Genomic DNA, 12,873 nt, shown 5'->3' with positions numbered 1-12,873 from the left:
GACTTTCATTGATTCTCTTCAGTAAATATCTAATCTCACCCTATTCTGCATACACCTGACAGTGCTTTATAACCAATATACACTTAAATATACTTACACAATAACACTTACTGTACAATTCTATATAGTTAGTCAAGTTTGTCTGATGATTACTTTTTACTTATCATAGCTGACTCATATTTACCCACCCATCATATTTATGTCCACCATGATGGGTTTAACAACAATGAAGTCATTCTGTAACTACAGTATAGGACTCATGTAGTGGGGATGGATAAACACTCCATGTTGAAAGTGTGTTTATTATCTGTGTGTGTACGTACCTGAGGGAGTGTATGTCTGTGTAATCTGCATCACCTGTCTCTTCCAGGAGGATGAGGGTCCAGAGGTGCTGCTGGTGAAGGAGGATGGTTGTGAGGAGGGTCTGGGGAACCCTGAGGAGTCCATGGTGATGGAGGACAACCAGACTACACCTCCTGAACCCACAGAGGAATCAGCTGAGCAGCACAGGACCACACACAGTCTCACTGAGGTGAGCCCACTGTGAACTACTGTCTGAATGGTTTTGCCTTTTAGATCCTAATGAATTAGACTATGTAGATAGATAAGGACCTGATCCTTGATCAGCACTTCTACTTTGAGACTCTTTCTAGGTACGGGCCCAGGTCTAGATGAATGTTGTCTTAAGTGTGGGACCATATGTTTGAATTATCAAACCATGAAAGAGTGTCAAGTAATCAAATCAACTAACAAGTTTCCATAGTACTCATAGCAATCCCTCTTTGCCCAATCAGAAGATGCTCCATAGCAGGGTGCTCATATCAGATTTCTTGATCCAACATCCTCTCACTCTGTATCTCTTACAGTCAGTAGACATGGAGGATGGGAAGCCTGATCTGCTGCTGGTCAAAGAGGAGACAATAGAAGATGAACCAGAGAGCATTGATCTGCTGAGTGGACTAAAGATGGGGGAGCAAGGTAAGGGAGAAATAATTATAGCATAGAGCAACTTATGTTTGCATACAAAAACACACATCTTAACTTGACCAGGTAATTGATAAAGAAAAACTCCATATGAAGAGTTCTCTGCCATGTTTGTAAAGTCTATTTTGTAACCTCTTCCTGCAGGTGGTTGGCTGGAGGCTAACAGAGGAGACTGGGTGGCCATCTTGGATTTCCAGACCCAGACGGGTGCAGCCAAGGGCCCAGGGGACGACATTACCGAGCAGGCCAGAACCAGAGGTGACATAGTGGAGGTCAGTGGATGGGACAGCATCCTCAACTCTGGGCTGGGGAACAACACTGTTAACCAGAAAAAGACAGTCGAACACAAAACGACAACCAAACTTAGTCTCCATGACAACAGACTGGCTGAGAGCAGGGTGAGGTGTAGATATGGTCTACGGGTACAGGGAGGTGTCTGTATTTTTTATTTATTTATTTTAATTTTATTTTACCGTTATTTTACCAGGTAAGTTGACTGAGAACACATTCTCATTTACAGCAACGACCTGGGGAATAGTTACAGGGGAGAGGAGGGGGATGAATGAGCCAATTGTAAGCTGGGGATGATTAGACAGCCGTGATGGTATGAGTGCGGGGGGAGAGCGGGGGGAGAGAACAGGTAGCTGTGCTGACTGACTTGGTTATTTTTGTATTATTGCAGAGACTGAGTTTCCCTCATCTCAGTCGAACCAAAACATATTTCATTCTTGAATCAACACATATGGACCTTGTTTCATAGTAAACTCCAATGGCTCCATATTGTTAGGTACTTGACTGTGGTTAACATTTTATAATATCATGTCATGCTTCTGTGTGTACAGCAAAGAGTTTGTTATATAAACCTTTATGCTTTTCTGTTTACAGTCTGCAGTCCATGAGAACCAGCTGATGTCTGGTGTTGCTGACGGAAGAGACTGGACATCTGAGGCGGCTGGTCACAAACCCTGGCCCCGGATCATAACCCTGGATCTGGAGCCATCACTCTTCCTTCCCGAGTCAGAACTAGGACCCAACCGTGAGGGACAGAGACTCCACCACAACCACTACACAGAACACAACCAGTGGACAGGAGGACTGAACCACCTCAGTCCTGGTGGTCATCAGAGAGACAGAGGCTCCAGTCAGGGATCCAGTCTGCAGTCTGGGGCTGATAGAGATCGACCCTCCTGTTCCTATGATACAAACACCACAGTATCCATGATGAACAGAGCAGGTCACCCTGGGCTTCAGCCTTCACAGAGAGTGATGGTAGCCCCCCCTGGTGGTAGTCTATCAGCAAGTCTGTCTTCTCCTTCAGGGCCTCGTCCAATGCCTGGTGACTTGGTTCATAGAAGGCCTGGGTATAGCCTTCCTCACTTACCTCAGGTTTACCCCACCAATACAGACAGGGTCAGGATGGGTGTTCACCATAAGAGGTACCTAGCCTATAACACAGCACACAATCCCAACAACACCCAAACAATGGCTAGAGGTCAAGGAGGGAGCACAAAGACTAACCACCTGAGGGTGGTGGCTCCTGCTTCTACCTCCTCTGGTGTCATTGGGTCACAATGTGGGAGGCCGAGCGTTAGGACGGACGCCGACAAGCCGTATGCCTGCCCCACGTGTGGGAAGTGCTTTGCTGAGGCAAGGTATGTGAAGCAGCACCAGACTGTTCACACCAAGGACAGCTTCAATTGCAAATTATGTCACAAGAGCTTCTCCTTCCTGAGTAGCCTTATCAGACATAGGAGTGTCCACAATGGGGAGAAATCGTAGCAGTGTGTCTTGAGATGTACGCAGGGGATATCTGGGAATCATTCTTTATCTGACACATTATAGTTATAATGTTTAGTGTCTTGGGATAAGAGGGTAATTAACCACATACCCCTTATTAACCCCTTTAACTTTGAATTATTTAACAGGCTTGTGTTAATAACTGTTTTTTAGAGAGATAGTAAACCTAGGCTAGAACAAGTATAGTTCAATATTCTCTGGTCTGATGAAACCAAGATTGAACTCTTTGGCCTGAATGCTAAGCAGCACGTCTGGAGGAAACCTGGCACCATCCCTACGGTGAAGCATGATGGTAGCAGCATCACGCTGTGGGGATGTCTTTCAGCGCCAGGGACTGTGAGACTAGTGAGGATCGAGGCAAAGATAATGGAGCAAAGTACAGAGATCCTTGATGAAAACCTGCTCCAGAGCGCTCAGGACCTCAAGCTGGGGTGAAGATTCACCTTCCAACAGGACAACGACCCTAAGCACACAGCCAAGACAATGCAGGAGTGGCTTCAGGACAAGTCTCTGAATGTCCTTGAGTGACCCAGCCAGAGCCCGGACTTGAAACCGATCGACCATTTCTGGAGAGACCTGAAAATAACTGCAGCTACGCTCCCCATCCAACCTGACAGGGCTTGAGAGGATCTGCAGAGAGGAATGGGAGAAACTCCCCAAATACAAGTGTGCCAAGCTTGTAGCATTATACCCAAGAAGAGTCAAGGCTGTAATCGCTGCCAAAGGGGCTTTAACAAAGTACTGAGTAAAGGGTCTGAATACTTGTGTAAATGTGATATTTCAGTTTTATATTTGTAATAAATTAGCAATAATTTCTAAAAACCTGCTTTTGCTTTGTTATTATCGGGTATTGTGTGTAGATTGATGAAGGGATTTAAAAAAAAATAAAAAATCAATTTTAGAATAAGGCTGTAATGTAACAAAATGTGGAAAAAGTCAAGGGGTCTGAATACTTTCGGAAGGCACTGTAACTCAAAGCTAGAATGAAAACAGGGCATTGCGGCGGAAACTACAGGTACTGGAACTGAAGGGGGCATGATAGCGTGTCCTCGCCAGTTGTCCCAGTACTGTCAAGATCGTCCACCGATAAACTATCAAAATAAAGAGTGTCAGACCCTGAAGAAGGCACAGTGATGCCGAAACGTTGGTGATTTACCCAATAAATTACTGAGAGTTTATATATGGAGTGTGCGACTCTCTTTATTTTGATAGTTTATTCGCCGTTAGTTAGCACTTCCACACAAAATAATTTTTCTGGGTGTGCGCCAGCTCATGTTTTTTATTCTAAGACCCTCGACCGATACAGAGGAATGGCAAGAGGTACATTTAGCAGAAGACAGGAATGGCAAGAGGTGCATTTTGCCCCGTTCCCATCTGTGCACGTTAACTTAGATGTGTTAACCACATATAGGTCTTGGACAGTTTTTGGATAGAATGCAATAATTCACCTGATTACTTCGTTATCTTGCACAAAGACACAATATCATATTCTAACCAGATTCTTGATTTACTGCATTTTCTATTATTTACTCAATGAAAACAATGTGATACATGGAACATAATACATCAATCAATAAATAGTATACCAAGAAGTTATGAGAAGTGTTACCTCACATCCTTGCCAAATATAGACAGTGTCAATAGTGTACAATATACTGTTGAGCATTGACAGTAGTTAACCTAACCACCGCTTTTCCCCCAATCTCTCTCTCAGGTGAAGGACATCTCACTGGAGGCCACAGGAGCTTTGTGAAGCCAGTGGGACACAATACATGGAGAGATGATCAACCAATCACTGTTGATGAGGGGAGTGGAACCTCAACCCAGCACTTATCGTGATAGAGGTTAGTGTAATATTGTTGCTTGATATATTAGTTACTTTGTAAATCAGATGTGGCCTGTTTATTTCAGAAAGGCTTCCCTCAGCTATTCGTTTATTTACATGTACATCCTTGTCTATCTGTTATAGGGGAGTTTGTGAGACTTCACCAAATCAAACAATATTTTATTGGTCACGTACGTGTTTAGCAGATGTTATTGCAAGTGTAGCGGAATGCTTGTGTTTCTAGCTCTAACAGTGCAGTAATATCTAACAAGTAATATCTAACAATTTCACAACATATACACAATACACACAAGTCTAAGTAAATGAATGGAAGTAAGAAAATATACAAAAGTTTGGGGTCACTTAGAAATGTCCTTGTTTTTGAAAGAAAAGCACATGTTTTATCCATTGAAGTAACATCAAATTGATCAGAAATACAGTGTAGACATTGTTAATGTTGTAAATGACTATTGTAGCTGGAAACGGCAGATTTTTAATGGAATATCTATGTAGGCGTACAGAGGCCCATTATCAGCAACCATCACTCCTGTGTTCCAATGGCATGTTGTGTTAGCTAATCCAAGTTTATAATTTTAAAAGGCTAATTGATCATTACAAAACTCTTTTGCAATTATGTTAGAACAGCTGAAAAGTGTTGTTCTGATTAAAGACGCAATAAAACTGGCCTTTAGACTAGTTGAGTATCCGGAGCATTAGCATTTGTGGGTTTGATTAAATTGGGAAGAAACTGAAGATCTCATACAGCGCTGTGTACTACTCCCTTCACAGAACAGAGCAAACTGGCACTAACCAGAATAGAAAGAGGAGTGGGGAGGCCTGATAGAATAATTTGATATCTTGATGATAATAATCAATAATCAATCCACCTTGACTAATGCCCAAGGTTTGTAAGACAATGGGTTAAATAATTAGGCAAGGACTCAGCTTTCTGCAAAAGGTTTCTGTAGCTTTATTCATGAGAATGTTCTGAGGTCAGGATAACAAAACAGTCATTATATAGTTCTTGCTTTCTTACGCACATGCATTTACACACAAACTGTTGGTGACCTGCATTCCCCTTTAACTTCCCACACTGTTTATCACTATCCAGCTCAGCCTGTTCCTTTCCCTCAAGGTTAGGAACCCCTTGAAGTTTTACTCCCTTTACCATCTGGCTCCTGCCCTCTTGGGCCCACTAAATACTCACACACATTTCTTTCCCTCTACAGCCTCTACTAGATTTTCTGGGACTAATCGGACTAATCGATCACTACATTGATCATTACATTGATTATTCATTAACCATGCTGTATGACTAATAATTCATCATGGTTTATTGATTCATTTACCTTTATTAGATAATTCTCTTATCAAGGCCCCAATGCACAACTGAGCAAGAGGACAAGTACATTAAAGTGTCTAGTTTGAGAAACAGATGCCTCACAAGTCCTCAACTGGCGGAGGGTACTATGGTGTTGAATGCTAAGCAATAGTCAATGAACAGCATTCTTACATAGGTATTCCTCTTGTCCAGATGGGATAGGGCAGTGTGCAGTGCGATGGCGATTGCATCGTTTGTGGATCTATTGGGGAGGTAAGCAAATTTTAGTGGGTCTAGGGTGACGGTTAAGGTAGAGTAGTCTCTCAAAGTAGTCTCGGTTAAGGTAGAGTAGTCTCTCAAAGCACTTCATGATGACAGAAGTGAGTGCTACAGGGCAATAGTCATTTAGTTCAGTTACCTTTGCTTTCTTGGGTACAGGAACAATGGTGGCCATCTTGAAGCATGTGGGGACAGCAGACTGGGATAGGGAGAGATTGAATGTGTCCGTTAACACCAGCCAGCTGGTCTGTGCATGCTCTGGGGAAGCGGCTAGGGATCCCGTCTGGGCCGGCAGTCTTGCGAGAGTTAACACGCTAAAATGTCTTACTCACGTCGGCCACGGAGGAGGAGAGCCCATAGTCCTTGGAAGTGGGCCGCGTTGGTGCCACTGTGTTATCCTCAAAGCGGGCGAAGAAGGTGTTTAGCTTGTCCAGAAGCAAGACGTCGGTGTCCGCGACGTGGCTGGTTTTCCTTTTGTAGTCCGTGAAATAGTTATCCAATTTAACTAATGTACTGATAATAACCTTTTATTTCCTGTGATAAGTCTAATACTGTTCATATGTGCTACAGATCAACAGAGTGGGGAGGGTTTCCTGATCTCTCTTATCAAAGGTACATATTTTATTTAATAACAATAAAAATGTCTACACTGATGATTTATGATATTGGAGAACAAATCATAGACCTTTTCTCCATACAGAATCTTTCTAAATCCATGATATCCTTCGTCTGCGCTTATGGACTGCTATCTTCAATTCAAACCACAGATTTTTAATGTGTTTCAAGTTCGGAGACTGTGATGGCACTTGCAAAATGTTGATTTTGTGGTCAATTTACCATATACACTGAGTAAACCAAACATTAGGAACACCTTCCTAATATTGAGTTCTACCGCCTCCTTTTGCCCTCAGAACAGCCTCAATTCGTCGGGGCATGGACATTACAAAGTGTTGAAAGCATTCCATAGGGATGCTGGCCCATGTTGACTCCAATGCTTCCCACAGTTGTGTCAAGCTGGCTGGATGTCCTTTGGGTGGTGGACCATTCAAGATACACACTCAAATCCGTTGAGCGTGAAAAACCCAGCAGCTTTGCAGTTATTGACACAAACCGGTGCGCCTGTCACCTACCACCATACCCCGTTCAAAGGCACTTAAATCTTTTGTCCTATTACCCTCTGAATGGCACACATACACAATCAATATCTCAATTGTCTCAAGGCTTAAAAATCCTTCTTTAACCTGTCTCCTCCCCTTCGTCTACACTGATTGAAGTGGAGATTGAAGCGCAGACCAGCTGGCTGGTGTGTTTACAGACATATTCAATTGCTCCCTATCCCAGTCTGTTGTCCCCACATGCTTCAAGATGTCTACCATTGTTCCTGTACCCAAGAAGGCAAAGATAACTGAGCTAAATGACTACCGCCCCGTAGTACTCACTTCTGTCATCATGAAGTGCTTTGAGAGACTAGTGAAGGATCATATCACCTCTACCTTACCGGCCACCCTAGACCCACCTCAGTTTGCATACCGCCCCAACAGGTCCACAGACGACGCAATCGCCATCACACTGCATACTGCCCTATCCCATCTGGACAAAAGGAATACCTATGTAAGAATGCTGTTCATTGACTACAGCTCAGCATTTAACACCATAGTACCCGCCAAGCTCATCATCAAGCTGGAGGCCCTGTGCAATTGGGTCCTGGACTTTGACGAGCCGCCCCCAGGTGGTGAAGGTAGAAAACAACATCTCCACTTTGCAGACCCTCAACACTGGGGCCCCACAAGGGTGCGTGCTCAGCACCCTCCTGTGCTCCCTGTTCACCCATGACTGCGTGGCCATGCACGCCTCCAACTCAATCATCAAGTTTGCAGACGTCACAACAGTAGTGGGCTTGATTACCAACAACGACAAGACAGGGAGGAGGTGAAGGCACTCGGAGTGTGGTATCAGGAAAACAACCTCTCACTCAACGTCAACAAAACAAAGGAGATGATCATGGACTTCAGGAAACAGCAGAGGGAGCACCCCCCTATCCACATCGAAGGGACAGCAGTGGAGAAGGTGGAAAGTTTTAAGTTCCTCAGCGTACACATCACAGACCAACTGAAATGGCCCACCCACACAGACAGTGTGGTGAAGAAGGCGCAACACCGCCTCTTCAACCTCAGGAGGCTGAAGAAATTTGGCTTGTCACCCAAAACCCTGACAATCTTTTACAGATGCACAATCGAGAGCATCCTGTCAGGCTGTATCACAGCCTGGTATGGCAACTGCACCGCCCTCAACCGCAAGGCTCTCCAGAGGGTGGTGCGGTCTGCACAACGCATCACCGGAGGCAAACTACCTGCCCTCCATGACACCTACAACACCTGATGTCACAGGAAGGCCAAAAAGATCATCAAGGACATCAACCACCCGAGCCACTGCCTGTTCACACCGCTACCATCCAGAAGGTGAGGTCAGTACAGGTGCCTCAAAGCTGGGACCAAGAGACTGAAAAACAGCTTCTATCTCAAGGCCATCAGACTGCAATCACTAACTCAGAGAGGTTGCTGCCTACATTGAGACCCAATCACTGGCCACTTTAATAAATGGATCACTAGTCACTTTATACAATGCCACTCTAAATAATGCCACTTTAATAATGTTTGCACATCTCATATATATACTGTATTTTATACCATCTATTGCACCTTGCCTATGCTGCTCGGCCATTGCTCATCTCATTCACCCCTTTAGATTTGTGTGTATTAGGTAGTTGTTGGGGAATTGTTAGATTACTTGTTAGATATTACTGCATTGTCGGAACCAGAAGCACAAGCATTTCGCTACACTCACATAAACATCTGCTGACCATGTATGTGACAAATAAAATTTGATTTGATTTAACAAGTGACATCAATAAGGGATCATAGCTTTCACCTGGTCAGTCTGTCATGGAAAGATCCAGTTCCTTAATGTTTTGTACACTCAGTGAATACTTTTGCCTTCAGAAAGTATTTACAATCCTTGACTTCCACATTTTGTTGTATAACAGCCTGAATTTAAAATTGATTAAATTGAGATTTTGTTTCACTGATCTACATACAATACCCCATAATGTCAGTGGAATTTTGTTTTAAGAATTTTTTACAAATTACAAAAGAAAAGATGAAATGTCTTGAGTCAATAAGTATTCAACCCCTTTGTTATGCCAAGCCTAAATAAGTTAAGCAGTAGAAATTTGCTTGGCAGATCACATAAGATGCATGGACTCCCTGTGTGCAATAATAGTGTTTAACATGATTTTTTGAATGACTACCTCATCTCTGTACCCCACACATACAATTATCTATAAGGTCCCTCAGTGAAGTTGTGAGAATTTCAAGAACAGATTCAACCAAAAAGACCAGTGAGGTTTCCCAATGCCTCGCAAAGAAGGGCACCTATTGGTAGATGGGTAAAAATAAACTAAAGTAAACATTGAATCTCCTTTTGAGCATGGTGAAGTTATTAATTACACTTTGGATGTTGTATCAATACGCCCAGTCACTACAAAGATACAACTCAGTTGCCAGAGCGGAAGGGAACCACTCAGGAATTTCATCATGAGGCCAATTGTGATTTTAAAACAGAGTTTAATGGGTGTGATAGGAGAAAACAACATTGGATCAACAACATTGAAATTACTCCACAATAGTCACGTAAATGACAGAGTGAAAAGAAAGAAGCCTTTACAAAATAGAAATATTCCAAAACATGCATCCTGTTTGCAACAAGACACTAAAGTAATACTACAAAACAAAATTGGCAAAGAAACTACGTTTTTCTCCGGAATACAAAGTAAACACAACACATGACTGAGTACAACTCTTCACATTTTCAAGCATGGTGGTGGCTCCATCATGTTATGGGTATACTTGTAATCTGCAATGACTGCGGAGTTTTTCAGGATAAAAATAAACAGAATGGAGCGAAGCACAGGAATAATCCTAGAAGGAAAACCTGGTGCAGTCTGCTTTCCAACAGACAATGGGAGAAAAATTCACCTTCAGCAGGACAATAACCTAAAACACATGGCCATATCTGCACTGGAGTTAATTACCAAGATGACATTGAATGTTCTTAAATGGCCTACTTACAGTTTAGACTTAAATCTGCTTGAAAATGGCTGTCTCGCAATGATCAACCAACTTGACAGAGCTTGAAGAATTAAAAAAATAATAATGAGCCAATATTGCACAACCCAGGTGTGCAAAGCCCTTACAGACTTATCCAAAAAGACTCACAACTGTAAACACTGCCAATGGTGTTGGCAGTGTACTTACTCAGGGCGGTGAATACTTACCAAATTAAGATAGTTGTATTTTTCACTAATTCCAAAAAATATATATACTAATTTTTCTTCCACTTTGACATGAGTATTTTGGGTAGATTTTTGACCAAAAAAATAATAATTGGATGAGTGATTGGGGTTGTCTTGCTGGAAGATCCACTTTCAGCCAAGTTTCAGCCTCCTGGCAGACCATAGCACCGGCTGGAGTTTACTAAATGGTATTGGCACTTGGATTGGAACTGGTGTTATGGTCAGATGACATGAAAATAGAGCTCTTTCGCCACACACTCCAGTGGTGGGTTTGGCGTCGAGAAATGTAGGTACAGTTGAAGTCAGAAGTTTACATACACCTTAGCCAAATACATTTAAACTCAGTTTTTCACAATTCCTGACATTTAATCCTCGTAAAAATTCCCTGTTTTAGGTCAGTTAGGATCACCACATTATTTTAAGAATGTGAAATGTCAGAATAATAGTATAATAATGATTTATTTTAGCTTTTAATTCTTTCATCACTTTCCCAGTGGGTCAGAAGTTTACATACACTCAATTAGTATTTGGTAGCATTGCCTTTAAATTGTTTAACTTGGGTCAAACGTTTCGGATAGCCTTCCACAAGCTTCCCACAATAAGTTGGGTGAATTTTGGCCCATTCCTCCTGACAGAGCTGGTGTAACTGAGTCAGGTTTGTAGGCCTCCTTGCTCGCACACGCTTTTTCAGTTCTGCCCACAAATTTTCTATAGGGTTGAGGTCAGGGCTTTGTGATGGCCACTTCAATACCTTGACTTTGTTGTCCTTAAGCCATTTTGCCACAACTTTGGAAGTATGCTTGGGGTCATTGTCCATTTGGAAGACCCATTTGAGACCAAGCTTTAACTTCCTGACTGATGTCTTGAGATGTTGCTTCAATATATCCACATAATTTTCCTTTCTCATGATGCCATCTATTTTGTGAAGTGCACCAGTCAGCAAAGCAACCTCAGAACATGATGCTGCCACCCCCGTGCTTCATGGTTGGGATTGTGTTATTCAGCTTGGAAGCCTCCCCCTTTTTCCTCCAAACAACATAACAATGGTCATTATGGCCAAATAGTTCTATTTTTGTTTCATCAGACCAGAGGACATTTCTCCAAAAAGTATGATCTTTGTCCCTATGTGCAGTTGCAAACCGTAGCCTGGTGGTTTTACGGCGGTTTTGGAGCAGTGGCTTCTTCCTTGCTGAGCGGCCTCTCAGGTTATGTCGATATAGGACTCGTTTTACTGTGGATATAGATACTTTTGTATCTGTTTCCTCCAGCATCTTCACAAGGTCCTTTGCTGTTGTTCTGGGATTGATTTGCACTTTCGCACCAAAGTACGTTCATCTCTAGGAGACAGAGTGCGTCTCCTTCCTGAGTGGTATGATGGCTGCGTGGTCCCATGTTGTTTATACCTGCGTACTATTGTTTGTACAGATGAACGTGGTACCTGCAGGCATTTGGAAATTGCTCCCAAGGATGAACCAGACTTGTGGAGGTCTACAATTGTTTTCTGATGTCTTGGCTGGTTTATTTTGATTTTCCCATGATGTCAAGCAAAGAGGCACTGAGTTTGAAGGTAGGCCTTGAAATACATCCCCTATTACCCCTCCAATTGACTCAAATTATGTCAATTAGCCTATCAGAAGCTTCTAAAGCCATTACATAATTTTCTGGAATTTTCCAAGCTGTTTAAAGGCACAGTCAACTTGGTGCATGTAAACTTCTGACCCACTGGAATTGTGATACAGTGAATTATAAGTGAAAAAAATCTGTCTGTAAACAAATGTTGGAAAAATTACTTGTGTCATGCACAAAGTAGATGTCCTAACTGACTTGCCAAAGCTATAGTTTGTTAACAAAATATTTGTGGAGTGGTTGAAAAATGAGTTTTAATGACTCCAACCTAAGTGTATGTAAACTTCCGACTTCAACTGTATATGCAGAAAAGTACCTCATACCTATTGTAAAATGTGGTGTTGGATTTTTGACATTATGGGAGTATTTTGCATCCACTGTTCTTGGGGCCCTTGCTAAGGTCAATGGCATCATGAACTTTACCAAGTAGCAGGTCATTTTAGACAAAAATCTAGTCGCCTCTGCCAGGAAGCAGAGTTCTGGGTCCCGAACTTGGCGGGAAGTAGATCTTCCAGCAAGACAATAACCCCAAGCACACATTAAAATCCACAAATATATGGTTAATTGACCACAAAATCAACATTTTGCAATGGCCATCTCAGTCTCCGGACTTGAACATTGAAAGCGTATGGTTTGAATTGAAGAGGGCAGTCCCATAACCGTAGACAAAGGATATTCTGGCCAGACCCA

The 12,873-nt window shown here is 42.5% G+C and overlaps 1 protein-coding gene across 1 annotated transcript; it reads left to right on the top strand.

Annotated features, from left to right (window-relative positions):
* The first annotated feature begins 949 nt into the window (after window positions 1-949).
* Window positions 950-3,043, top strand: LOC115201920 (zinc finger protein 205-like). Its single transcript, XM_029765810.1, has 3 exons — window positions 950-978; window positions 1,129-1,256; window positions 1,870-3,043. Exons 1-3 carry the CDS (start codon window positions 966-968, stop codon window positions 2,761-2,763), a joined length of 1,035 nt encoding a protein of 344 aa, XP_029621670.1. The 5' UTR covers window positions 950-965; the 3' UTR covers window positions 2,764-3,043.
* The last annotated feature ends 9,830 nt before the right edge of the window (window positions 3,044-12,873 follow it).

This window comes from Salmo trutta, chromosome 11 (genome assembly GCF_901001165.1).
Source record: "Salmo trutta chromosome 11, fSalTru1.1, whole genome shotgun sequence".
NCBI lineage: Eukaryota > Metazoa > Chordata > Actinopteri > Salmoniformes > Salmonidae > Salmo > Salmo trutta.
The sequence above is the reverse complement of the archived record's forward strand: the minus strand, read 5'-3'. Positions and strand labels throughout refer to the sequence as shown.

Excerpts from the sequence above, each read along its gene's own strand:
- LOC115201920 (XM_029765810.1), top strand. Across the intron at positions 1,257-1,869 it reads CCAGAGGTGACATAGTGGAG|TCTGCAGTCCATGAGAACCA; the intron begins GTCAGTGGATGG and ends TTCTGTTTACAG.